The sequence below is a fragment of the Oryza glaberrima genome, chromosome 3 (assembly GCF_000147395.1).
Source record: "Oryza glaberrima chromosome 3, OglaRS2, whole genome shotgun sequence".
Lineage (NCBI taxonomy): Eukaryota > Viridiplantae > Streptophyta > Magnoliopsida > Poales > Poaceae > Oryza > Oryza glaberrima.
This window is the reverse complement of record NC_068328.1, coordinates 24,642,085-24,669,896: the sequence shown is the minus strand read 5'-3', so window position 1 is coordinate 24,669,896 and position 27,812 is coordinate 24,642,085. Positions and strand designations below refer to the sequence as shown.

The 27,812-nt window shown below is 42.9% G+C and overlaps 3 protein-coding genes across 5 annotated transcripts; 2 read left to right on the top strand and 1 right to left on the bottom strand.

Moving 5' to 3' along the window:
• Positions 1–1,000: 1,000 nt before the first annotated feature.
• On the top strand, positions 1,001–6,631 carry LOC127768528 (nuclear transcription factor Y subunit A-2-like). 3 transcript variants are annotated; one of them, XM_052294124.1, is made up of 6 exons: positions 1,001–1,151; positions 1,909–2,345; positions 4,068–4,186; positions 4,356–4,424; positions 4,824–4,967; positions 5,648–6,631. In XM_052294124.1, exons 2-6 carry the CDS (start codon positions 2,063–2,065, stop codon positions 6,131–6,133), a joined length of 1,101 nt encoding a protein of 366 aa, XP_052150084.1. In that variant the 5' UTR covers positions 1,001–1,151; positions 1,909–2,062; the 3' UTR covers positions 6,134–6,631. The 3 variants fall into 3 exon arrangements, with proteins under 3 accessions (XP_052150084.1, XP_052150085.1, XP_052150083.1); XM_052294125.1 differs by lacking the exon at positions 1,001–1,151 and adding an exon at positions 1,158–1,444 and having other exon boundaries at positions 5,678–6,631; XM_052294123.1 differs by lacking the exon at positions 1,001–1,151 and adding an exon at positions 1,158–1,444.
• Positions 6,632–8,881: 2,250 nt separating this feature from the next.
• Positions 8,882–12,564, top strand: LOC127768569 (GTPase LSG1-2-like). Its single transcript, XM_052294177.1, has 7 exons — positions 8,882–9,261; positions 9,372–9,461; positions 9,550–9,636; positions 9,987–10,080; positions 10,398–10,454; positions 11,086–11,165; positions 11,264–12,564. The coding sequence occupies exons 1-7, from the start codon at positions 8,978–8,980 to the stop codon at positions 12,384–12,386; spliced, it is 1,815 nt and encodes a 604-aa protein (XP_052150137.1). The 5' UTR covers positions 8,882–8,977; the 3' UTR covers positions 12,387–12,564.
• Positions 12,565–13,032: 468 nt separating this feature from the next.
• On the bottom strand, positions 13,033–14,252 carry LOC127768570 (uncharacterized). The gene has a single exon (XM_052294178.1). The coding sequence runs from the start codon at positions 14,200–14,202 to the stop codon at positions 13,612–13,614; it is 591 nt and encodes a 196-aa protein (XP_052150138.1). The 5' UTR covers positions 14,203–14,252; the 3' UTR covers positions 13,033–13,611.
• Positions 14,253–27,812: the final 13,560 nt, after the last annotated feature.

The window sequence follows — 27,812 nt, the reverse complement described above, 5'->3', positions numbered from 1 at the left end:
AACGTTGACAATTCTCTTCACCATTAATTGTGCTACTATTAGGGCACCCATAATGGCTATCTATAGGCTCTCTACAAGAGATCCATGTCAGTATATTTTCCTACTTGGAAGAAATTAAATGAAGAGAGAGAGCAAAGCTATCTACTAACCTGGAGATAGTCTATAGAGAAAAACGAGGCAATGGATTAGAGAGCTATAGATACCCATGTAGACATACCATTGAAGTGGTTTACTATTAATCTAGTCTATTGTTGAGATGTACATCTTTTATAGATAGCACCTTACTTTACCATTGCGGGTGCTCTTAATCTCACTATCCCCGTAAACACATTTTTCCCATGTATTAATTGATCCTTTAAAACATGGGAATTTAATTGGAGTTATTTTAGTTCCCGCAAGATTCCTCCGTTGTAAAGGAGGTATAATTCTCGCCTACGTCGATGTACGATAGAACAAGAGGTTCTTATTTTTGCTTAATTAATAGTGACAAGCACAAATTATCAAAACAAATTCCATGCTCGAGATCAACCCATTAGGGATTTTCCGAGGAAGAAGAAATTAAGAAAACACTAAGAAAACAGAAAAGGAGAAAAAGGTCGCAGCCGGTGACCGTGCAACAGGGTTTACCGGTTTACCTTTCCGATGGACGGCAGGATAACGACCCTCGCCGATACAACGATTTATATCGAATTTTGACAAATTTCGATCGAAAAGGTGAATCCTACCGTGCAGTGACAATGCAGAGAGAGGGATAGCTGATCATCTGATTCGCCCTTACACCTTTTCCACGAGAGGAAATGAGACGAGAATGAGATCAGTAGAGGTGTACTGCTACACCAATGGCAGGAGCTATATAGGTAAAAAAAGATAAAAGAAGATAGTAGCTACCAGCGGCGGCAGCATGACTAATTTGGTAATTACACGGCTCGACCCGTCTGGGAATCTTACCCAAGTTAGCCCACACACCCCCAAGGAGTAGGAAGAGGAGAGAAGAGGAGAGGGTGTGATCCAAAAGCAGCAGTGGCAGCAGCCACCACTTTGCACAAAAGAAGCAAAGTAAATGGATGGCCATCGCCGTTGAGGAAGGGTTGGTGGCCATCTCTCTACCTCAAACAGGAAGAGAGAGAAACTAGAGAGAGAGAGAGAGAGGGGTGAGCAGCTGAGCTCTGCATCTATATACAGCACTGCATCTCTCTCTGTTTCTCTCTCTATATATATCTCTATCTACAGTGGATTTTCTCTCTCTCTCTCTCTTGCCGTTGCTGTTCGATACTGTTGTTGTCCTCTCGTGGCCATTATTAGATGGCCTCCTGCTGCTGAAATGTGAGTGAGAGCTTTGCTTTGCTTGCTTGCTGGCTGGCTGGCTAGCTGGGGGTTGGCTTCCCCTCATCCTCGTGCATCATCCACTGTGCTCGGCTCAGCTGTCTGCCCTGTTCTTGCTTTGGTTTGTACTAAATCCTCTTCCGTAGTAATACTACTCTAGGACATAGCATACATGTAACATGGATATGGATACATCTCGCCGTCCTTCCCTTCTTTTCATGCTGATCTTGGTGTGTCCTTTCTTCTTCCTCTTCTTCTTCTTCTCGGTTCCTTTGATTTTTGGTTCAGAACAATTAATCAAGCATTTATTTTGCTTAAAAATGTGTTTCTCTCTCTCTCTCTCTCTCTTCTTGGCTTTCTGCGAGCATCTGTTGCTCTTTATTTTCTTTGAGATTATTTCATCGGTTTACCCTGCCAAGTGGAGTATACATGTTCTTCCATCTGTTCAGTTCTTGTTCTTCCCTCCCCTTCTGATTCGGCTCCTGGGAATTTTCTTTATCCCTGCGAATTTTTTTTAACCGTCTGCTTGCGCATCATCACAAGGCTCTAAATTAATCCGCTTTTGTTTAATCGTTTGGTCTTAAGGTGGTTGGACGGTTAGCATCTTCCTCCTCAAGCTGAGATCCTTCTTGACGCCATTGGAGGGGTCGCTGTCGCCTGCGTCCTTGAGCCTTCCTGCTTTTCTTTTTCTCTCTCTCTCTCCTCGGCGAGGGAGACGACGACGACGGTGGCGGCGGCGATGCTGAGCTTCAAGCAGAGCCACGAGGGGTTCGGCCATGTCGCCGCCGCTGGAGCTGGACCGCAGCAGCAGCAGCAGCCGTGGTGGGCGGGGTCGCAGCTGCTGTACGGGGAGGCGTCGCCGGAGGAGGCGGCGCTGCGCGACGGCGGCCAGTTCCAGGTCGTGCCCGGAGGCCGCGCCGCGCTGGATCCGGCGGCGCCGGAGCCGGAGAAGACGGCGGTGCCGGCGATGCCCAAGAGAGGAGGAGGGGCTCCTGAGGTGCTGAAATTCTCGGTGTTTTCAGGTGAGGTTCTTTGCTTCTTTTTTTTTTTCATCTTTGTCAGATAATAATAATAAGTTTATGTGAATTTCGTTTTCTTCTTTGCATAAGTAAATCAAAAAGGTGATTAATTGAAATGAAGAATTTTGGCATGCATGTATAGCTGGGTTGGATCTGTAAACACAAGGGAATTATTAGATTATCTCCTATTTTCTCTAGGTTGCAAATCTGAAATCTCAAAGAATTTTCAAGGCATCATTTCACAGTCTGATTGATTGTTAGCCTTTTTTTACCAAGAGAAATCTCCAGCTTTTTATAGAAAGGAGTAATAGCAAGTTCTCTGATGGAGTGATGGTTAGTGAGCAGTTTGCTATTGCTTGATTGCTACACATATTTTTGAAAGAATTGAGGTTTCTTCTGCAATTGATTTGTGAGAAAATCTTGCATGAACTAGATGGATTTGCATATGAATGTTGCATGAACTGAAGAGGGTAATAACTTTGATTCCCAGATGTTTTTGGGTCCAAACACTGTTTGGTGGTCCCTTTAGTTACATGGACAACACTGTTTGTCATGCTTCACATGTAGGCGCATTCACTGACATTTGATTTGATGTTTCCTGTTGCAAGGCTTGCCGGTGGTGGTGGGCATTCTTTGTTTTTTTTTAAAAAAAAAATCGCTTATAAACCTATAGGATCAAAAAGGAACAAATAATTGAATCAACTAAGCTCCCAACCCTTGAATAAGTCAAGAAAATGGGGGAATCAGGATTGAGGTATGTAATGTATTTGAAGGCCATGGCACTGTAACAATTGGTCAATCTAATATTTTGCAATCTTGTTTGATTAGTTCTATGACTATTGCAAATTTTTGTCATCTAAAAAAAGAACAAGACATTGCATTGTTCGGTATTTTTTTATGTTTTTGAGGGGAGCAATTGTTTCGCCTCGTCGTTTCGCCCATTGGAAAAAAAACACAAGAACAAGGTCTCATTGTGGGGACATCTTCCACCAAACACTACCCAAGAATACCACATGAGGAAATAACATGTCCTTGACAAAAATATAGCAAATAATATATGACAGGGGACATACGGCACATACTTGAGGGTTTAGAAGCCAACGATTCTCCAGTTTTGAACCTTGAATAGCTTTTTAGCTCATATGACCTTATAAAATAGAGTAGGCCAAGACATTATAGCCTTCTCTTCAGATTCCATGAGTGGCAGTCACGTCTCTCCAAACATTATGCATTTCTATAATTTAAAGCTTACATCACCTGTCCTAGAATGATTTAGTTGAGATAAGGAAGCATCAGCCGTTTGGTGACCTATAAAATGCTCTGATGCTCTAAAGTGAGACTATATACACTTAATTACTTTCAGTTGGATAATTCAGAACATTGCCTAGATTTGTTGCGTGTTGTTGATCTGCATCTTTTAGAATGTGGCAAGCTTCTAAAAGGAAAAAATACAATGCATGAATGCCCCTTTTGAAGGTTGAGAGAATATATATTGAACTTGAAAAATAAAAGACAGAAATGGTGACATTCTAAAACCTGTTAGATGTTGTCATGGAGCACTGAAAATTAATCATGGTAAGAAGAATCAGCTACCAAATCTTTCTCATCCAAGCTGGCCAATGTTTCCACTCTAGTTATGCATATAAGGATTCATAGAGAAGTTTTTGTTTATGAACTATGGTAGGACAACTTGGTGTTGTTATACTAAGAAACTATGGGGTTCAGGTAATTTGGAGCCGGGAGATACAGGAGAGAAGAACAGAGAGCACTCTGCCACTATTGCAATGCAATCGCCGTTGCCAGAATACAACGGCCATTTCGAGCTTGGTCTTGGTCAATCCATGGTAAACCTTTCTTCTAAACTTTTCAGATAGGTGGAAAAGAAAGATAAACTGCTATCATGTTCACTGTTCAGTTGGAAATTATTCAGATTGTACTACTAAAAATTTATTTCTGAATAGTACCATCAGTGTGTTTGCTTGCTAATTGGTAACATACTAAAATGTGTTTCAGGTCTCTCCCAACTATCCTTGTATTGACCAATGCTATGGTCTTATGACCACCTACGCGATGAAATCAATGGTATGGGTTGCTTTGTCCTATACTAAATAATATTTTCTATGTTTCATATAATAAGATTTTTTTTGTTTTAAAGTCAAAATTCTTTTAAGTTTAACCAAATTTATAAAAGAAAAACATACCAATATTTTTAACACGAGACAAACATAGTATCAATATACATTCAATGTTAGATTTAATAAAAACTAACTTGGTATTGTAATTGTAGATGAGGTCAGACTTAAAAGCAGTTTGATTTAGAAAAGAAAAGGTCAACATGCATTGTAATATAAAACGGAGGGAATAGCATTTCAAATGCGATATTAGACTGATCCACTGAATCACAATTGTACGAAGTATACTGAGAAAAATTTTGTGATACATGATATTTCTCTGACATCCTGCATTTGGGGGTGTTTGCAGAGTGGCGGGCGAATGCTACTGCCGCTGAACGCGCCAGCCGATGCACCGATCTATGTCAACGCGAAGCAGTACGAAGGCATCCTCCGCCGTCGCCGTGCCCGCGCCAAGGCCCAGAGGGAGAACAGGCTGGTCAAAGGCAGGAAGGTCAGAACCCCAGCCTCCTTCTAGTAGTCCCCATTTGCCAATGTAATTTTATGAATAAAATAGCTTGATCAAATGGCTTGTGAAAAATGTTTTAGCAAATACACTTTTAGTTACAGATTTTTGTATGTTTGCCATCTAAAAAAAATTACAGCTTTTTACGAGTATATGGTAACGAAATTTGGTGGTGAAGACAAAAGTTTTTTCTTTTAATTTACTCCCTCGAATAATTGACACTGGAAGCTTTGACCGCTTGTATTTTTCTTCTTGAAAATATGTAGAGTGTAATGTTAAAAATATAGTCATACAACCTTCATTCATCACAATATTATGCTGTAAAAGAAATTTATGGTAAGTTACTTTATCCAGTTTCATAATTCTTAACATTTTAGATAAGAATAAGATCAAAATTTCATAACTTTTACTATCAATATTTAGTTTAAAGGCACTAGAACAATATATATAAATTTATCTTACAAAGTATTATAATAAAAGTAAAAATATATTTGTTTATTGTATATATTATAATATAAAAACATAGTTAAAAATATACTTTGGAGAACATGTCATTTACTAAAACGTAAGAATGATGTAACCAGAGGGAGTATTCGAGAACGAAGTGAGTAATATAATTTGAGTATGATGTAAATGTTCCTTTTGTTGAGTTTGTTCTCAAATCTCAGCGCATATACTGCTGCTCGTTGATGGTGCAGCCCTACCTCCACGAGTCGCGCCACCGCCACGCCATGCGCCGGGCCAGAGGCTCCGGCGGCCGCTTCCTCAACACCAAGAAAGAAGCCACCGCCGCCGGATGCGGCGGCAGCAGCAAGACGCCCCTCGCGTCCCTCGTCAGCCCCGCCGACGTCGTCCGTCGTCCAGGCTCCCGCGGCGGCGGCGCCGGCCGCGCGTCCAGCCTCTCCGGCTCCGACGTGTCGTCGCCGGGAGGCGGCATGTACGACCACCACCGCCATGACGACGCCGACGCGGCGGACCACTACAACAGCATCGACCACCACCTCCGCACGCCGTTCTTCACCCCGCTCCCGATCATCATGGACAGCGGCGGCGGCGGCGGCGACCACGCCTCACACTCCGCCGCCGCCGTCGCCGCCCCCTTCAGGTGGGCCACGGCTGCCGGCGACGGCTGCTGCGAGCTCCTCAAGGCGTGACAGCCTTGAGGCGGGGATCTCCAGGCGTGCCCAGAGCTGCTGCTGATCGATCACCATCAGCTTTGGCTGCCTGTAGGCAAATCATTCTTGGCTCTTTACTTGCATTGGGGTTCTTGCAAGCAACTCTCCTCGTCACCTACCAAAACTGTCCCTGAAACTTCTCTAGTGCTGGGGTCTCGATCAGGGATGATGATGTGATGGAGGAGAGGCTTACCCATATGCCTGTAAATTATGGTTAGTGTTCTGATTAAGCAACTAGTAGTACTTGGTAATTACTGGCTATGAATTAGTAGTATGGACTCTGTGGTGTCAGGTTGCTCTTTGTCTGAATAAACTGGAGTCTGTTTGAAGCTTTGCAACAGCTGTGAGTGAAACTATGTGCTTGCTTGCTTGCTTGTTGTTGGAGTGATTAAGCTGGAGTTTTGTCTGGTTTGGGTGTGTGAGACCAGTGAGATACTGTGACTGTCGATATCAATGTTGATGAATGATTTATGACCTTGTTTCTATGGTAATAGTGAGCTAGTAGAGTGTATATGATTTGGTGACATGGTATTCGCTATGAAAGTTTTAGGAAGTGAAAGGCTCAAATTAACATTTGAGCTATTCTTGGGAGTAGGTCTAAAATTTTAGCTGAAACTTCAGTTAAAATGCTAGATCCTATAAAAAAAATGAGTATTTTTTATTAAACCCACATATTAGGTCTAAGTTACACAAACCACAATTATTTTAGCATGTAACACATAAAGCTAAGTATTATACTTCTAAAGTTTCCCAAAATCACACAATTAACCATTTTGACATGTACCTATATCAAAATAAACAAAGCACATTTAACATTTATATGGTGGATAAAATGTTCATAAACGTGCGATTGTATAAGTTAAAAGTATGGCAGATTAAAGTCAAGATGATTAATAACGTGCTTTTGTGAAACGCTCGGATCATAATGCTTGAGGTTACGGCCCACGTACCAAAGTTCCTATGGTGTGAAAGTTGAATATAGTTTTATGAAATTTACTAAGAAAAAAATCACATACTCTTTTGCTGGCTTGCTGCCTCCCAAATGTGCATCCTATCTTACTAACCCCCCACTAAATTCTTAAGCTTAACATGCAAAGATACCACATCATCATCCACTAACAATCATCACATTTAAACATCATGCAAACATGCTATATCTTTATAGTTTTTATAATTTAAGAGCTTTTCAAATACAAACATGTTAAATTATCATCCAACATAATTCACATAATGTTTAAATGTATATTTATTATGTTCTATGATATCCTATATACTTATATAGTTCATCCTTACTTAGTTAGTGCTTAAATGATTAATCTATGGTCCAAATTATCTTTCTCCTTTTTTCCTCTAATTAAGTCATATCACATCAATTATTTTTAGCCTTTAGATGATTAATCTACGGTCCAAACTATCTCCCTACTTTTCTTCTTCCAAAAAGTCATACTACCTTACTTTTTCCGTTTGAATCACCATTCTACATGCTATTTAAATTTAAATTATCACAAATCATATTAATTTACTTAATCTGATATTATCTAGCTATCTTACACGTTATTTTTTTATTATTATCATACTAAATTCCCGCAGCAATGCGCGGGGTTTCACCTAGTTACATATAGATGTTCAATACTTTTCAAGACAACAAAAACTAGAAAAAAAAAGGCAATACATGCCATGACATTAACTTGTATAAAGAATTTTACATCGCAAAACACATGGAACATCTTGAGAATTCAAAATTGTTTTATGCAATGATAAACCTATGTTTGCAAGTACTTGTACGACTCATTTGTTTAATTTTGACCGTAAATAATTTTTATATGGTTAAACTACGATGACAAGTTTCATGTTTATATTTAGGATGCTACACACTTTGATAATACACAGTATTCTAAAAGTGAGGATCAGCTTGGCTACTTCCTCAATTTTCATTTGCACACATTTCAAACTACTAATTGTTTCGTACAAAAACTTTTTATAGTAGTTGCTCCGCAAAATAAAATAAATTTATGTTTCAAATTTTTAAATATAATTTCTAAATGGTTAAACTAGGATGAAAAAAAAGACTTGATGTTTATGTTTGGCATGCTACACACGTTGATAATACAATATTTTTAAGTATAAACAAATTTCTTATGGGAAAAATGAAAATGGTAAAGTTTGCAGATGAAAACTCGTGGAATTTTTTTCATTTTTAAATTTATCTTTTTTAACATTTACAGAAATATTATATCAGCGGAAAGATTACAAAAATAGACCCTGCCGCCCTCCATTTGGGCGGCAAGCTGACGTGGCACACATCATCGTGACGGCGCCGTGTGCGCATTTTGCGCTTAGCCCCTTGCCGCCCTTAAATGCAATTTTTGCCCTACCAAAAAAACAATTGGCTAGTTCTTTTTACATCTTAGCCCCTTGCCACTTTTGCGAATTTTGCACGGAGACCCCTTGCCGCCCTCTGTGCCCACACAGAGGGCAGCAAGGGGGCCACAAAATTCGCAGCCCCCCAAAACGACCGTCATGCGTCCGTGTGCCACATCGGCTTGCCGCCCAAATGGAGAGCGGCAGAGTCTATTTTTGTAAATCTTTTCGCCGATATAATATTTTCGTAAATATTAAAAAAATAAATTTAAAAATTCAAAACTCGTGTCCATAGAAGTTGGGCTGGGCCGTAGGCCAACTCGGCCCACAAAAACCACCGCCTCGTCTCGTCGCCTCGCCTCCGCTTCGTTCGCCACCCTTCCTTCGATTCGCGCCGCCGAGAGTTCTCTGTCTCTCTCTTCTTCTCCTTCCCTACTTCGCCGCCACGCCGAGCAGGTGGAGATGGGAGGCGGCGGCGGCGGCGGGAGGAAGGACCGCGGCGAGGGGCTCGGCCGCGCGCTGACCCGGCAGCGGAACAAGGCCGCGGCGGCGGCCAAGGAGAGGGGCCACGCGCTCGCCCTCGCCCGCCGCGCGCGCCAGCCGCTCGAGTCCGTCATCGAGGTCAGCGACATCGACGCCGTGCTCCAGCGCGCCGCAGAGGAAGACCTCCTCCTCGGTGGTGGTGGCGGCGACGGTGCCGGCGACGTCGCCCTCTCCGCCTCGCTCGGCTCCGGGCTCATCGATCTGTAACATCTTAAACGAACTTTTTTTGTTGGGTATCCTAAGTGTTCGACGAAATGTCTCTGAAGCGGGTTGCTCATTCGGGCGCGGGCGCGGGCGCTTCTTTGCGCTGCAGGGATGGGACGGTGGAGACGGAGGAGGAGAGGCGGTGGCTGCGGGAGGAGCAGGAGGCCCTTCACGCGGGCAGCCTCAAGGTGCCCCGCCGGTGGGTGCTCAGCAGCGCTTCTCTTTCTTCTCGTCTTGTAAATTTTGGGTCAGTGATGTATAGGTGGATGTGATGTTCTCGATTTCAGACCGCCATGGACTCCCCAGATGACGGTGGAGGAGCTCGACGCCAACGAGAAGCGGGCCTTCCTGGAGTGGCGGAGGAACCTCGCAAGGTTGGTCAGGTTTCATTGGTTATTATGCTGATTCTTGTATGTTTTCCAATGTTTGTTGTGTTTATGTGCCAAAAAAATAATATTTGGACAGCTACTTATGCTTGGTTATGAAAATTTGGGATGGATTCCTTTCTACTTCTTTAATTTAGATATTACACTGGCAACAAGTGAAATGTTGGCCTGTATCTAATTGTGTACAATATATCCTTTTCCTTCTTGGACTAAGAAAAGTTGAAACTCGTAACTTGAATGTGTGCGCAGTGAGCTTCTGGTGCATCAAAGTCAAGCATGATGTTGCCTATCGTTCTGTTTATTTTTATATACCAAAAGATTCTTTTTTTCTCCTGCAGATTGGAAGAGAACGAAAAACTTGTCCTTACCCCTTTTGAGAAGAACATTGATATCTGGAGACAGCTCTGGAGAGTACTTGAACGCAGTGATCTGGTGAGTGCGTATGCATGAGAAGACTATGTTACAGTTCAAATATGGACACGTTACTACTTTACCACATTTCATCATATATCTTTTTTCAACATTAAAACTTGTTCCCTATTCAATTGTGGCCTATTTGAAATTTCTGAGTTGCTTAGCAGCTAACAGCATAACAAATGTATCCTGTAGTTATATTATAGTCTGTTTTATTCATTATCCTAGTAGCTTTTAATTTTCTGTCCAACTGTATGTTGCTTATCTTTGAATGAGCTGACAGTTCTGGAAATTATGTGGAAGTGCTTGACTTCTGTTTTCCTTCTTTCTTGAAGCTGGTCATGGTAGTTGATGCTCGAGATCCCTTGTTCTACCGCTGCCCTGATCTTGAGGTACTTATTCCCAAGATTCCAGTATTTTTCTTTTGACTACTCTTTTTGGGTTTAAGATAAACTTTTAGATGATTGGTAATTTACATATCCAGCCTCTTGCAAGTTGCAACTACTGATTATAACCTTATTACATTCTATGGTTATCTGGAAGCATTAGCTGAATGCCCATTTACCATGAAAATTTCAGGCACTTGAATATTAAAATCACGATATTGGATATACAGCATATTCAGTAGTCCCACATCTCGTTGCATTCATTCCTAGACACGTTAGTGTTTAAGATTTTAAGTTGCTCAGGCACTGGCAAATCACAAAGGCACAACCTGACGGGCGCGATGATACAACTGTAAATTCAGTTTACCTTCATATCGCAGATGTTGTACTGTTTGATTTCTTTGTTTTATTGTCTACCAACAGCATAAGGCTTAAATACTTCCTTGCGTGTGTTTCTGTGCTGATAGCATGTGGTGCTAGGGTTAGTGTAATTCATTAGTTTCTGGTGTTCCCTCTTTGTGATAAATATGATTTGTAATAATAGCATAGAAGAGATATAACTGTGTAAGCTTTCACTATTGTGTGGATCTTTGCAGTTTTGTGTTGTCTTCTGACATGTCTTTATGTATGTTGTAAGGTATACGCACAGGAAATTGATGAGCACAAGAGAACACTGCTTCTTGTAAACAAGGCTGATCTTTTACCACTGAATGTCAGGTTAGTAACACCACACAAGCGCATTTTTCAATATTCTAAATGCCTTTAGTGTCTGCGATGATCCATACAGTAATTTCTCATTGAAAAAAAAATTGCAGACAGAGATGGGCAGAATACTTTAAGCAACACGATATCCTTTATCTGTTCTGGTCTGCCAAAGCTGCTACTGCTGATTTAGAGGGAAAGAAGTTGAGCAGCTATTCCATGGAAAACTGGAATACAGCAGATCTTGACACCAAGATATATGGCCGGGATGAACTCTTGGTGAGATTGCAGGGTGAAGCTGAGTATATTGTGAACCAAAAGGGAGCATTAAGAGCTGAAGAGGGTCATGAATCTAGTCGTTCAGATTCTGTCTCAACACGACCCAAGCATGTGGTTGTTGGATTTGTAGGCTATCCAAATGTTGGGAAGAGTTCAACCATCAATGCTTTGGTAGGCCAGAAGAGAACTGGTGTAACCTCTACACCTGGCAAGACCAAGCATTTTCAGACATTGGTAATCTCAGAAGAACTCATTCTCTGTGATTGTCCAGGTCTGGTCTTCCCTTCCTTTTCAAGCTCAAGGCATGAGATGGTAGCCTGTGGTGTCTTGCCAATTGATAGGATGACAAAGCATAGGGGCGCTATTCAAGTGGTGGCAAATCGTGTGCCAAGAAATGTTCTAGAACAGATTTATAAAATCACCCTGCCAAAGCCCAAGGCATATGAACAACTGTCCCGACCACCAACTGCCGCTGAGTTGCTGCGGGCGTACTGCACATCTCGAGGGCATGTCAGTCATGCTGGGCTGCCTGATGAGACTAGGGCTGCTAGACAGATTCTGAAGGATTACTTAGATGGAAAGATCCCACACTTTGAGCTTCCCCCTGGTGATACAGATTCTGAAACTGACCCAGAGGAAACCACTGACCTTGAAGGCTCAGATACTGCAGTAGGTGCCACAACAGATCATTGTGCTTCTGATGAACAAGATGAGGAAATCAGTCAAGCTGATCCAAACATTAGTCATGTACTAAGTGACCTTGAATCTTTCGACCTGGCCAGTGAAGTGTCCAAGAACTCTACAAAGAAGAAGAAAGAGGCATCCTATAAGCATCACAAGAAACCCCAGAGGAAGAAGGATCGTTCATGGAGGGTTGGAAATGATGGCGCTGATGGATCTGCTGTTGTTCGGGTGTTCCAGAAACCTGCCGTCAATTTTGCTACCGTTACAGGTTAATGTTTTTTTGCGGCACTCTGTGCGACTTCATTCTCTTTTTTAGCTTACGGTAATTGAAGATGTCGTTGAAAGTCAAACTACATTTTATCCATTTTGTTTCATCTTCTGCTGCTTGTTATGGCCATCTGTAATTCTGTATTGGAAATTTGGAATGGTACGCAATGTGGCTATTTTTCGATGCTAGCTTTCATAGCATTTGACTGAAAGGATGAAACCTTATGAATGTTCTATTAGGTTATGAACTGAGAGGTTTGTTACGATCAGTTGCAATGAGAGGATTTCTCTCAAAAAAAAAAGAATGAGAGGAAGATAATTTCGTACAACAATATAGAGGAAGATATTGATACGACAATATTATTTCCTTTGTTAAAAGTGTTCGATACACAACGTGGTCTGTTGAATTAACGCAGATAGATCACTTTTCCAGTTTGCAGACACATGAAGGCAGTGGCTAAAACGAACAGCGGGGATTGCCTGCAGGACTGAGGTTTGAAGCATGAAAGCAAATCCATTAAGGAGCAAAAATATGGCAAATCACATTAACCGCACCAAATTTTACTTAATAGAAGGTTTGAAGTATGGGTTTGGGTCCATAAAAAGAACTCCGATGCCACTGATCTGAAAGTTTTGAAGGAGCAACGTTTAGCAATTAGCATTGCAACAAGAATGTTATGCACTTGAAACTTACGCAATCCATATATCCAATTCACTGCCCTGCTGAAATTCATATAAAACGCGGATAATTTGCTAGAGAGTAGTAGCGAATCAAATATCACTATCAGTTATCACAAGACACAAGTTAGCAAAGTAACAATCAGATGGAGCGCAATCGCTTGTCAATTGTTTGCTAAACAGAAACTGCATTGCAACGTACGCAACATCAGCACAGGAGCTCAAGCATATTGACACATGGATGGAGAGCAAATATATAGGATGATCTATTGAAAAAGCTATTAATAATCCATGTCAGTTAATCTAATCAAAACATCACATTATTAGAGCATGAGATCTCCGTATAATTCAGAACTCGTGTATAGTTTCCACCCAAAAATGAATTTGACATTTTCTTGGAGAGATCCATCCCCCTCTCCATCCGTCTCATGGATCAAAGTTTAACTAATTAATCCTCGAAAAAAAAAAAGAGAAAAGAATTCACATCTGAAACGCCTCAGATCGATCCCTCACAAAAAAAATTTCTTCTCAAGATCCCCACCGTTTTGACCAATCAGGCCTCGACATCTTGCTTCTCCGGGACCACCGCTTCCTCCTCCGCCTGCTTCTTCTCGCCGGCAGCTTCTTCCTCCGTTGGCGGCGGCTGCTGCTGCTGCGAGGAGGAGGCGGCGGCGTCGGAGGAGGCCTCGGCGGCCTGGTCTGCCTTGGCGGCCTCGAGGTCGGCGGCCATGGCGCGCTCGGCGCTGAGGATGGGGTGGTAGTACTCGGCGTGGGCCTCCATGCACTTGTGGAGCGCGGCGGTGACCTCGTAGCAGCGCTCGACGACGTCGTCGCCGGCCTTCTCCGCGTCCTCCACGCACTTCTCCCACCCGACAAACTCCTCCCTGCACCCGCCGCCCTTCATGAAGAGGCAGAACCCGCACTCCCCTTCCTCCTCCCCCTCCGCATCCCCCTCCCCGGCGGCGGCGTCCAGGATCACCGTCTCCCCCTCCTCCGCCGCCACCGCCGCCCCCGCGTCGCTGACGGGCGCCGCCGCATCTGCCGTGGTGTTCTGGGGCTCTTCCTTGGCCGGTGGATCGGCGGCGGGTTCCGCGGGTTGGGGAGGAGGAGGAGGAGCTGAGGAGGAGGCGGCGGCGGTTGCCATGGCGGGTTAGGGTTTTTGGGGGGTGCGGAGAGATCGGAGTTTCGGCGACGAGACGAGATGCTTAAACCCTTGGACGAATCAGGACGGTGTTAGTGGTTGGGCCTACGAGGACTATTGGTAGACTTGGCAGGAAGTGTCCAGGCCCAACACGACGCGGCGCGTCCGGGCCCGATTTGGTTTCGGCGGTGGTCAGAAGGCTCGGTTTCGCGGCCGGACGGGGGACTCGACTCGAATCCGGATCTCGAGGTTCCGTTTAGGCACGAAATTGAAAAACAAAATATTATTTTTTTAAGTTACACGGTAGACGAACACGCACCACTGCAAATGCAACATCACACTCACATTCCTGTGAATTCATCCTCTAGCACATGCTCTAATAAATAAAAACCAGCGGTACATCCCTGATCCCACTGAAGTCATATTAAAAATTTATCTATATGTATGTAATATTTGTGGGCACCACTCTAGTAAGAACTTGTTGAATTATTGAGCGCTGCCCTAGTATTAATCATTTTAAATTTGAGAAATAGAATAATATATTTTTAAAAGCAACTTTCCTATAGTTTTTTTTTAGAAAACGCATCGTTTAGTATTTTAAAAAACATACGTATTTTTCTATTTATTGTTGATATTGTAAACCCTAGTCCTGACGCAATATAGCCTGCTATAGGCTTCGGTATAATTTTTTTTCCATGAACGAGTACATCCCTACGAACAGACAGCCTGTGAAATTTTGTTGCGTGTGTTGAGTGCTATATTGTCATTCTAGCTGATTCCAGTTCGTTACAACAACTCATATTTTGCGGCCTGGAGCAAAGCACAGATCGAATTAACAGGTCAAGCCGTATTTTAGAGATTTCCAAGTGGTCTCTTAATGTATTCAGCATGGCTGAATATTGCTTGATTGGCCATGTTGATAAATTCGTGATTTCCTGGTCAGACACCACTTTTTTGCTTCATGCAGGTCAGCTACCACCACTTCCTCAGCCCACGGCTTTCAGAGTATGAAGAACACTTGCAGCCGCCTGCCAACAACAAACCATAAGAACAGTCGTTAATTTCATTGTTTATTTTATTTTACAGCTAGGTAACGGGTTAATTTCATGCATGGTATAAGAGCAAATATAATAATAGGCTATAAGCCGACTAAATGCTAAGGTGGAGAAGAAAAGAGAGAGGAGAAGCGGACTGTAAACTTACAGTCAGCTTAGACACAATAACCAATAAGCTCTGTGAGAGAGACAAGTGTGTTCTATATTAATTATAAAGAGCTAACTATTATATAGACGGGCTAAAAGAAAACTATAAATAACCTTATAGCTAACAAGTCGGTTGTATTATTAGCCTCGCTTAAAAAAGGGTTAAAGTACACGTGTTTCATGAGTTTATTCCAGGAATACTAATTAAGGCATGAGTATGCACTAAAAGGAGTCCCCGGTAGAAAAATAATGGCATATATAGATTATTGAAAAGAGAGCATATATACGATGATGTGATGTATTATTTTCATAACCACCGTAATGAACTACAAGTACTATTACGCTAATTATTCTTTTTAAGAAAACAGTACAAACTTGTACACGCTCACAATACATACACCCTCACCTATAATTACACATTTAATATTTCACCTAAAACAAAAACAAACAAGTTACTATTAGTTTTGAGGTTGCTGTTGGGCATACCGCATATGCAGACGTAGTAGTATTAGTATCTCCGTTACAATGCATTTGCTTGGGATAAAGGTGGTAGTGAATAGTAATGGATTGTTCGGTAAGGCTCCAGTTTCAGGCTCTAGCTCTAACAATTTTTTTTTTGGCTGAAGTCTAACCAAATAATCACAACCTTACTCCTATTAGAAAAGAGTGGAGTGAGTTAAAGTGTTTTAAAAAATAAACTAAAACGAATGGGGTCCAGTCGCTCGCAAACTGTATTCTACACTTCATTTCTAAAGTTAAGATTGCTAAGTAGACCCTCACAATTTGCCGAACGAAAGCTGGCGGTGTGCGGCTTGGACCCAGTGGAGTTGAAATAACGTGATGTATATCTGAAAAAACTGTAAGTGCCGGCCTCATCATTTGGCTTATTTGTGAAAATAAGACAAACATCATTTTTACAAATGAAAAATAATTTATGAAAAAAACTTTTATATACATATTCTTAACAGTCTAAAAGAAAAAAGACTAAAAAATAAACTAAAATAGAAAAAAAAACCTAAAATCAACTCTAAATTTAAAGTTAAAAATTTAAATTTTGACTGATAGGTATATGTATAAGCGAAGTGAAAAGATAAGATCGGCAATTAAAACGCATGTTGGTTCTCGGGATAGGGAATGGAAAGTGATGCACGGTTTAAGCCACGTCGTTCTCACAACATTCTGCAGGGTAGCGTGAGGCCTCCTTGCCTCCCGTCTCTCGCTCTGCTCTGTAGTAGTAGTAGGACTGTAGGAGTACTAGTGATTGCTCAGCGCGTCAGCCAGTGATCGAAGATGTGCCCCGGTTCACTCCGAGATGCACGAGGGGAGGGAGAAACCCCCACGTCAGTCCTGTGCTTGCCATTCCTGATTCCATTCTTTTGGTTATTTTTAGCTATGTTTAGATCTAAGGTGTAAAGTTTGACATCACATCGGATAAATGGAAATATATTTGAAGTATTATTAGTTTAATAACAAAATAAATTACAGAATCCACCTGTAAACCGTAAGACGAATTTATTAAGCATAATTAATCTATCATTAGCAAATGTTTACTGTAACACCACATTATCAAATCATGGCGCAATTAGGCTTAAAAATTTTATCTCGCAATTTACACGTAATCTACGTATTTTCTATTTATATTTAATACTTTATACATGTGTCCAAACATTCAATGTGACAGGGTGTAAAATTTTACCAGAGGATCTAACCGGGACCAAATTTGTCAACGCCAATACGAGAAGAAAGAGCACGGAAATACTCCAACTCCAATATGCGATGTGGTTTGACCTTGTCAACGTCCGACACTGACCAGGTCGGGGATCTTTCTGTTTGGGACACGACGGGCGCGGCCTGGTCCAGCACACTGCAGCAAAGAGGATGGTTGGATTGCGCGGCAGCTTGCTTTATCTGTGGCTGCCAACATCAGCAGCATGAGCCGCCGCCGGCTCCGTTGGTTCGGGGGACGGAGACGGGCGAGGCCACCGAGGCTGCGACGCACATGGGAAACATAACTCTGCCTTCCCCTTTCCTTTGTTTTTTCTTCTTCCTTTTGGGCTTTCCAGGCGTGGCGTTTTTGCGTGTGCGTCCTCTACGTCTCTCGATTTCACGTTCACGTCGCTCCTGTTACTACTAGTAGCAGTATTATGTAGAGAGAGCTGTTTGTTATCTGTCCAAAGACGATGGTGCACGAGAGCCTGGGATAACCACTTCTACTGGAAAGGAACCCCTAAAAGGTGAGTGAGAGTATCTATCGATCGCTCATTCGCTCGTACGGCGAGGTGCTGGGTGCTGGTCCACTCTACTCGTATTTGCTGTTGTTTATCCAAAGTGATCTTGTTTGAGCTGTCACGGCTAATTCAAAGCTTTCTAACATAGCTGAGATGAAATCTGAATTTATGACGGATTATTCCACACATAGATGATAGATTTCAAATCATTTTTAGGCTACGGCCGTGTTTAGACCGTGTTTAGTTATCCCTGTTCCTAACTTTCCATCAAATCACATCACATCAAAAACTTTTCTACACACATAAACTTTCAACTTTTTTCCAAACTCTCAACTTTCTTCAAACTTCCAACTTTTTTCAGGAACTAAACACACCCTTAGTTCACCCCTAACTACCCCAAACTTCAACTTTCCATCACATCCAAAATTTTCCTACACACATACTGTGTGTTTAGTTCCTGAAAAAAGTTGAAAGTTTGAGGAAGGTTAGAAGTTTAGAAAAAAAGTTGGAAGTTTATGTGTGTAGGAAAGTTTTGGATGTGATGTGATGGCCCTGTTTGGATCCAAGGGTTAGAGTTAGTTTGAGCTAGTTGGGGCTCAAATAGCCCTAAGGCCTCGTTTGGTTCGGGTGTAAAAGGCCGGGATACCAGCCTTTTCCCGGCCCCTTCGGGGAAGCCCACCACGAGGGGATAGAATCCCTGGCTTGTCAAAAAATGCATTCGGCTTAGCCCGGGAAGGTGGATTTCCCGGCCCAATACCCCACAAACCCTAGGGATATTGGTCCACCACCCTGACCCGTGGAAACTCACCACACCGCTGCCTCTTCTCGACTGGAGCGGCGCCCGCGCCGCCGCTGCTCGTCCGGACGCGCGCCGCGGTGGGCCACGCCCGCGCCGCCGCTGCTCATCCCATCGCGTGCCGGCGGTGGGCCGCGCATCTGCTCGCACCGGCGCCTACCGTCACTTCGGCCTCCTCCTCTCGCCGGAAACGACGCCGCCTCTCGTCAGATCTGCCGGAGTTCAATATCGGTGTGGCCTTCTTCGTTCGGTCTCCATCATCTAGGACCTCGTCCCCAACAAGAACCTCCAAGACCTCGTCGTCATCTTCTACTACCTTGTCTAGGTATGCCAAATTCCATCCTTCTCCTGAATTGATTGGTTTGGTGGTTGGGAAGGTGAAATCTTGGGCTAGATCTGATCGATTATGTTGCGGATAGTTAATCTTGGGCTAGGTAATCTTGTGCTAATTTTACTTGTGAAATCTCTAGGCATAATCTGTGCAGTTCTATATAAGTTGTGGCTCTGTGTATTAATTCCTGATGCTCGTGTGGATAAAGCTTGAGCATCTCTGTTGATCCATGATATACTCTTAATTTTTACCCTAACAAACTTGATACGGTTTGTGTATTAATTAGAATTCTTCATGATCCTGTGAAGCACCCAAACTTGCTTTGTCAATTCCTGGAATTAAAATGGGTAATTTACTATGGGAGATGATAGTAACAAATTCTAGATGTCTGACATAATGTTCATTCGAAGGAAAATATTTTCTTCCTTTCCTTTTATGTTGATCAAGATATATTGAAAGGAGAGTAATCAGGTTTTGTCCCTTTATTTCCGAACAGATGTTTTTGTGGTTCATTGCTATGGATTTCTGAAAGAACATGCATCTGTTCATTTATTATATTTCTGTTGAAGGTTACACTTCAACGTAGTAACTGACAGTATGCTGCATTTTTCTTTCATTCTCTGGATATATAGTTAATCAGGTCAATATACACATAGAAATTAGAGAAAAATCTTTATTTAGCCTTGCAGAATGGAAATTAACACTCACATTACCACATGGAATTAAGTCATTCTCTGAATCGACAGAATTGCACTATATAGTTCTTCAAATGTAAAATAGAAGAAAGCTCTGCTGTTTATCAAAGATATGCTCTGCTGTTTATCTTTTTTATGCTTTGTAATCTAAGCCGCCTCTTGCAAACCAAACTCATTCAAAGATCACATCAAATCCTCGCTTCTACCCATACTTCAAGGTGCAATACTAACTTGGCATTCATGTATAATAAAATATTTTATTTCTAAAATTAAATCTTTTTATGTGTTTATATTATTCTTGTAGAATTGCTTAGGAGCAATTGATGGTACTCATGTTCCTATCACTATAAACCCTGAGATGGCAGCTCCATATAGGAATAGAAAGAGCACACTAAGCCAAAATGTGATGTTAGCATGTGATTTTGACTTAAACTTCACATTCATTTCTTGTGGCTGGGAGGGATCTGCCACGGATGCTCGGGTGCTTAGGTCTGCTCAACTAAATGGTTTTCGCGTACCGATGGGCAAGTTTTACCTTGTTGATGGTGGATATGCCAACACGCCTTCATTCCTCGCACCTTACCGTGGCGTTCGATACCATCTTAAGGAGTTTGGTCGTGGTCACCGACGCCCATCAAACTACAAAGAATTGTTCAATCAAAGCCATGCATTATTGCGTAATCACATAGAAAGGGCTATTGGAGTTTTGAAGAAGCGCTTCCCGATCTTAAAAGTAGGCACACTACACCCTATTGAAAACCAAGTTAGGATACCAGCAGATGCTGCCGTATTTCACAACCTGATTAGGAGGTACAATGGGAATGAGGGATGGTTGGATCTTGATCATCAGCCACATGATCCACACCATATATCACCTGAAGATTTTGTTGATGTTCCAACGGGAGATGATGAGTATGGCAATGATGTCAACTCACTGAATAATCAAACTCATCAAGGAAATGTTATTAGGGACAATATTGCAATGGCGATGTGGAATGATTATGTTCATGATCATCCTAATCTAGCATGATATGTAATGAAATGTGATGTAATAAATGACTTGTGTGTTTTCCTCTTGTTTTTAGTATGATGTAATGAGATATAATGTGCTGGAGAGGCTATTATTGAAGTTCAACACTATATTATTTCGTTTCAACAAGTTCATTGAAATTTAATTGTACAGAATGATGATTGGAAGAGGTTCACCAAAATTTGCTTTCCTGCAAGCAAAATCTGCTTCAAAAAGGACATCACCAAAGGGTCATCAAGTTAGGGGAACTTCACCAAAAGCCATTGTCTCACAAAAGAAGACTGCAGCACAACGTGGTATCTTATTATTTATGCACTATTTCTTTCTGAATTATTTGTTGTACAAAAGCATTTCCTGAATTATTTCCTATCTTTTTCTATTTATTATTTGTGCAATAGTAGAACAAGCAAGAGCTTCCTGGAACTCCACGCTGGAGAAGGGCTTAGTTGATGTTATGCATGAAAACATGAACACTTTCTGCAGGACACAAAATGGATGGTCACCTGAAGGGTGGAAAAGGATTGTGCAGGGTTTTCATGATAAGTTCCCGCACATTTGTTTTTCAAAAGGACAAATTCAAGATAAAGAAAAGGAGCTTAAGAGAGACTACAGGTGCTTGAAAGATGCAAGAACACAAAGTGGGGCATCTTGGGATGAAAAACTCGGGATGATCCTGCAGTTTGGGATAATATTATTCATGTAAGTTTCTTGAACTATTGAATTCCGTGAAATTGTTGAATTGTCTCTCCTCATATATATCTTGTTATGTTCTGTCATGTTCTTTTACTTTCTATATTCTCCTTTGCCTCATAATTAACTTAGTTTCTTTTTCATCTCTAAAACTTAACAGTCTTTCCCTCGAGCTAAGAAGTTCCGCAACAAACCATTTCCAATCTTTGAAGCTTTAGGAGAACTATATGATGGTAATTTACTAATTCTCAGATCTATCCATAAACCATTCGAACTATTTTTCACTTATTATCGGCATGCATTTCTTTTCTTGAATAGGTCAAACTGCTGAGGGCCTCTTGAACTTTACATCCCTTCAGCCAACAAATACACTAGATCAGTCAAGAAACACAGAAGATGATATTGTTACACAAGTAGGTGCTGATGATTTGCTGATGGAGAACAATCAAGATGACCTGAACAATGATGATCCAATCACAACAAGTGAACAATCAGAAGTTGAAGTGTCAATCAGTTAAATCAAAGAAGACAAACTGTCAGTACATCAAGGAAACCTCCTGAGGATAAAAGAGAGAAGAACCCAAAAAGACATAAGCAAAATGGGAATGTGGCTGATGCAATGGAGAAATACATAAAGCTGCGACATAAACAAGCTGAGGAGGAAATGGTACGGGAAAAAGAGGCTACAAAGCAAGTTGATGAATTTTCAATCAAGAAATGTATCGATGTCTTGAGCACAATGAATGAACTATCCCCTGAGGAAAATGCCCGGGCATTTAGTGTTTTTAAGGATGCTCAGAACAGAGAAATCTTTATCAGTGCTAATCCAACTGCTAGAATTTTGTGGCTGAAACTTCAGATGGTGAGTAACATTTCTGATTATGATATTTTATTTTCATTAGTGTCATCTTAGCATGCTGTCTTACTTGGTTGACATTTCTGATCCCCTACTTACCTGGTTTTCTTGTATTGGCGAGGTTGTTTTACATGAGATTGGGTGCTTTTGTGAGGTATGTTCTGCTTAAAGTTTCATTTATGTTGATATACATGAATAGCATGATGATAGTGATCAGCCTTTTTTCATTTCTCCTGTAGTCCTGTTGAGCTTGACATTGTTGTCATCAGTCCAACTTCTCTGTACTTTTTTTTATGCTTTACTGTCGGCATTAAGCTACCATAGTCCTGCTATGTCATATCTTTGTAAAATAAACTTATCTGTGGGCCAACATTGTTCTGCTCCTAATGTGCTATCATTTTCTGGATGCTGTTCTATATTGGAAGTTTTCTGTTGTTGTGATCACCTGTAAAAACTTATCAGAGGCTTATTTCTGGATGCTGCAACAGCTGTTCTTTGGCTGCCGTGTCTGTGTCTTTTTTTTTAATCTTTTCTTGGGGTCACAATGCTCATCATTTTCTTCTCTCAGGTCATGGAGCTAATATTATTAGGTGAAGATCAAATGGTGTCAAAGATAGGACAACAGTGCATGCAGTTACCATCTTCATTTCTTAAATTTGTGGACAAATCAGATTTTGGAACCTGGGAACCTAGTTTGTGGTTGTACTCAGTGTTCTAGGTGTTAATGTCACTTGCTAATCACTAGAATTTAAATGCGTGGGGTACATTGGCAACTACTATATATGCTTGTAATATTGTTTGGAGGGCACAGATTGACTTACCACATGCGAATGTCAACTGCTACATTGAATAGCAGTGTTAACTATCGTTTTAAAAGCTTGTCAGTATTTTTATTTTCTTTATTTAATGAACTATTTTCTTAATTTTGGTTTTCTTCTGTACATGCCATTGTAGAAATTAGTTATCAGCTTTTTTTTTTGAAATTTCGTATTATTTTGTGTGATTTTGTAGTTTGATTCTATTCGTAAGTTGAGATGTGCTATCTATGCTCAGTTTTTATTTAAAGAGATGTGTTTGCCCTGCTTTCCCTGCTTTTCCCCTGTTTTCCCCATCCGAATAGCATGGGGGTTTAACACCCAACGTGGAAGTGGATTGGGTGGTGGGAGGGGATCCACCCAATCCTGGACTGGTGGTGTTTCCCCCAAGGAAATCCCTCCCCACATGCCGAACGAGGCCTAAAGGATCCAAACATGAGGGGTTAGATTGGGGCTAGTTGCATCTAACCCACAAAAAAACTAGCCCCTCCAAGAGGTGCTTATTGGAGCTAATTTGAGTGGGCCCAATGTAGAAGCCACTTTTCTCTCTCTCTCTCCCCGCATCGGATCCCCATCTCCTCCCAATCCCGCACGGTCGCCGCACTGTAGAGCGATTTTTTCCTCCGTTGGTCGTCGCCTCCTCCCCGATCCACGCCGCCACCACCACTGATCCGCGCCGCCGTCCTCGATCCGCGCCTCCACCGCCGATCCGCGCGGCGCGGCCTCCCCAACTACCCGCGCCGCGGCCTCTGTCCAACCGCGCCGCCGCCTCCACCGTTCCACTCCGCCGGCCAACCTCAGCGCCGCCGCCAGCCCCGAGCCGCACCGCCTCCGTCCAACCACGCCGCCGCCTCCACCGTTCCGCGCCGCCGGCCAACCTCAGCGCTGCCGCCAGCCCCGAGCCGCGCCTCCTCCGTCCAACCGCGCCGCCGCCTCCACCGATCTGCGCCGTCGGGCAACTTCAGCGCCGCCGCCACCCCCGAGCCGCGCCTCCTCCATCCAACCGCGCCGCCGCCTCCACCGATCTGCGCCACCGAGCAACCTCAGCGCCGCCGCCACCCCCGAGCCACGCCTCCTCCGACCATCCGCGTCGCCGCCTCCACCGATCTGCGCCGCCGGCCACGCATGGACGGTGACGGCTTCGACGACCTCAGCGTGTGGGCTACGCAGCTATCGGCGAGCGGCCCCGCCACCGCTCCCTCTGCCGGTGCTGGCTTCGACCTCAACTCACAAGCGCCGGCGGCGGAGGGGTTCCCGGGGCTTGGGATGTACGGAGCCTTCCTCCAGGGCGACGATGACGAGCTCCTCACTGGCCGTGGCAGGGGCTCCGGCCTCCCTCCCTATCGCCACCGCGTGCCGGAGCCGGAGAGGGAAGGGCAACTCCAAATCTGTCAAGGCGACTGAACTTGGGCGGCTCCTCCCCGGCAGGAACTGGTCGCGGAGGAGGAAATGGTGGCGCCTTCCCAGGCGGGCTGTCTTCGGGGAGAGGCAGGCGCGTTCGGCAGCGCTCAAGTTCGGTCACCGCGGCACCTGGCCGCCGGAGCCAGCGCAGCAACACGGCGGTACGTGCCGGCGGCAGCGGCCAGCGCCTACCGCGTCCCCGGGCACCGAGGGCAGCAAGGAGTGCCGTCCGTGGGCAAGCATCCGGCTCCGGCGCTCCCTTCAACAATGAAGATGAAGAATTGGAGGATGATGTGGAGGAGTTTGCGAGCTCCGGCGGACCCCCGGTGAGCCAAGCTAGTTGAGCCCAATGGAATGAAGTTAATAATGCTTGCTTGTTAGATTTGTGCATTGAGCGGCGTAGAGTAGGCACGTATAATGGTGCACAAATGAGTGGTGAAGGGTACCAAGCCATCGTCGACGGCTTACTTGATAGAAGGGGGTTGGTGTATACCCGTTGCCAGGTGAAGAACCAAATACTCGTACTGAAAACCACCCACTCTTTCTGGCGATACTTGCAAGCGCACATAGGGTTGGGGAGGTTACCAGATGGAACCATTGATGTTGAGTCTTCGTTTTGGAAAACACATACAGAGGTATAAGCAGCCAATCTGTGTATTCTATTTTTCAGTTTCCTAGTTTCAAATTGTCCAATGAATTGATCTCTCATAGGACTGACTTACTGTTGTAGTTACTAACTTTCAGCTATTAAGTAGGCAAAAATTTGACAGTACGCTGTATAAACTATACTCTTCCTTTATGATAGTACAGTACTCTGTAATTCAGGTTATATGAGCATGTAATTTAGTTTTCTGTGCACTAGTATAGTACATATATGCTCATCCATTTTATTTATCGCTGCAGAAGAAACCATACCTAAAGAGGCTGCAATGGGGTCCTCCAGAAAACGAGGAGTTGCTTGATCAACTATTCAGAGGGTACACTGTGGATGGAAGCACAGCCTTTGTGCCTGGAGATGATTATGGTCAGGACTAGGGGCAAGAGGAAGAGGAAGAGGATGAGGAGGAGTTTCAACCAACACCTATTAGTACAAGCAGCCAGAGGAGCCAAAAAGGGCAAGAGGCCATTAAGTAGCACTTCAAGCACTTTGTCCAGTCCAGTGAAGAAGAGCAAGAGCCCAATGGTTAAGATTGTGAAGGACATAGCCAGTACCTTCAAAGAGGCTGTCACAGTCAACACTAAGCAAATGCAGAAACGGGCAAGTGACAAGGCTGCATTTTCAGTCAAGAGGTGTCAGGAGCTGGCATTTGAGTGTGGCGTAGAGCAAACCACTGAATCTGTCTCTGCTATGTCCAAGATGTTCGAAACAGAGTATCAAAGGTAGTTCTTCTGTGGCCAATTAACTCCTGACCTTAGGTTGGGTTACTTCAAGAAATGGTGTAGGGACAACAATTTGGAGTAGTTGATGTCTTGCTCTCATATGTCTGTTGAACTATTTATTTGTGTGTTGAACCTATCATCTGTGTGTCAGTTGTTGAACTATTTATCTGTGTGTTGAGACTATTATCTGTGTGTTGAGACTATTATCTATGTGTGTTGAACCTATTATCTGTATATTATTTTCGAGTGTTGACAATTTGTTACATGTGTTGAAGCAGGAAGAAGATCATGGCCCTATGGTTGAGGAAGTAGAAGATGATGGAGGCAGCACAAGTGAGGATGAGATTGTATCGATGTGCCGCAACAATTTGGTGCATGCAGAGAATTTGATCGTGCAATTGGTTCCTATCTTGGGTATGTACTCTGATAACTACTTTGTGAAACTACCTAAGAGGGTCAATGGAGATTTTGGTATGGATTCGGTCATGGATACACTAGCCCGAGATACCCAATGCTACAACATGTTTAGGGTAGAGAGAGCTTTATTTAACAGGCTACATAATACTTTGGTCCAGTCTTATGGGTTGAAGTCCACTACAAAAATGACATCTATAGAGGCTCTTGCTATGTTTTTATGGATTGTTGGTTCACCACAGTCAGTTAGACAGGCTGATAACCGTTTAAGGAGGTCTCTGGAGACAGTAAGCAGGACATTTAACAGAGTTTTGACATGCCTCCTTAGGTTAGCTCATGACATAATTGTACCCAAGGACCCAACCTTTTCAGAGGTGCACCCAAACTTGGAAAATCCAGCATTTTGGCCACACTTCAACGACTGCATAGGAGCTATAGATGGGACACATGTGAATGTTGTGGTGCCTAAGAGTAAGAGGGTTCCGTACTTGAACAGGCACAATGAAACCAGTCAAAATGTGCTTGCTGTTTGTGATTTCGACATGAGATTTACCTTTGTGTTGTCGGGATGGCCTGGTTCGGCACATGACATGAGAGTTTTCAAAGATACTGTGAGTACTTATCATCAAAAATTTCCGCATCCACCACCAGGTTTGCTACTTGAACTATCTTGCAACAATCCTTATCCAATTGCACTTGTTCATCTAAGTCTCATTGCGTGCCTCACTTTCACAATATGTAGGGAAGTATTATGTGGTTGATGTGGGGTACCCAAACCGGCCGGGCTATCTTTCACCATACACACGTACAAGGTACCATGTCGCGCAATGGAACGATGGACCGCCGCCACAAGGTATGAAAGAAACCTTCAACCATGCACATGCCAAAGTTAGGAATGTCATAGAGCGATCTTTTGGAGTGTTGAAGATGAAATTTAGGATCTTGTTGAACATGCCAAGTTTTCCAGAAGCAAAGCAAACTAGAATTATTGTTGCTTGTATGGCTCTTCATAATTTCATTCGAGAGAGAGCAGAATTGCGGATAGGGAATTTGATGCCTGTGATGAGGATGAAAATTATAACCCAATGCCTAGTTCTGTTGCATCCGAATGGCCAGCAGATGAATATCTTGTTGAAGATGCCCACATGAATGCCTTCCGTGATGAATTAGCTCAAGCTTTATTTTATGGAGTGTAATTTTTTCTTGTCTAGCTTCATTTGTATGGACTAAACTACCTATCGTGTATGTTGAGTGAGATATCTCATTTGTACGGACAAATAAAAGTTTTCGTGTTTCGGATGCTTGGTTTGAAATATGATTTGTTTGTGTCATTTGTGAGAGGAAGGAAGCCACACATGAGTCTTCCACACCAAATCCGGTAGGAAAGGAGCCAAATGATTGGAAAAGTATATTTATTGTCAATCTAACCCTTCCATCCAAACACCTCTAGGGCTAGAGTTAGTTCAGGGTTAGTTGAGAGCTAGAAACTAATTCTAACCTCTAACTCTAACCCTTCTATCCAAACAGGGCCGATGTGATGGAAAGTTGGAAGTTTGGGGTAGTTGGGTGTGAACTAAACACGGCCATAAACTTCCAACTTTTTTTCCAAACTTTCAACTTTCCCAAACTTTCAACTTTTTTCAGTAACTAAACATAGCATACATTCTTTTCAGAGGTTCGGGCTAGCTAATTCCTTGGATTATTGTGAGTAATTTTTCAAACCACCAAATGGTGTGTTTTTTTTTAAAAAAATAATGCTTTTTAAAATAACTTTC

What these genes read in the sequence shown, in the direction of transcription:
- LOC127768570 (XM_052294178.1), bottom strand. Translation starts at nt 14,202, where the DNA reads ATGGCAACCGCCGCCGCCTCCTCCTCAGCTCCTCCTCCTCCTCCCCAA.
- LOC127768569 (XM_052294177.1), top strand. Translation starts at nt 8,978, where the DNA reads ATGGGAGGCGGCGGCGGCGGCGGGAGGAAGGACCGCGGCGAGGGGCTC. An exon ending in AGCCTCAAGGTGCCCCGCCG is followed by an intron (nt 9,462 to 9,549) that starts GTGGGTGCTCAG and finishes TCTCGATTTCAG; the next exon opens with ACCGCCATGGACTCCCCAGA. An exon ending in TACTTGAACGCAGTGATCTG is followed by an intron (nt 10,081 to 10,397) that starts GTGAGTGCGTAT and finishes TCTTTCTTGAAG; the next exon opens with CTGGTCATGGTAGTTGATGC.
- LOC127768528 (XM_052294124.1), top strand. Translation starts at nt 2,063, where the DNA reads ATGCTGAGCTTCAAGCAGAGCCACGAGGGGTTCGGCCATGTCGCCGCC. An exon ending in TTGGTCTTGGTCAATCCATG is followed by an intron (nt 4,187 to 4,355) that starts GTAAACCTTTCT and finishes AATGTGTTTCAG; the next exon opens with GTCTCTCCCAACTATCCTTG. An exon ending in GGCTGGTCAAAGGCAGGAAG is followed by an intron (nt 4,968 to 5,647) that starts GTCAGAACCCCA and finishes CTCAAATCTCAG; the next exon opens with CGCATATACTGCTGCTCGTT.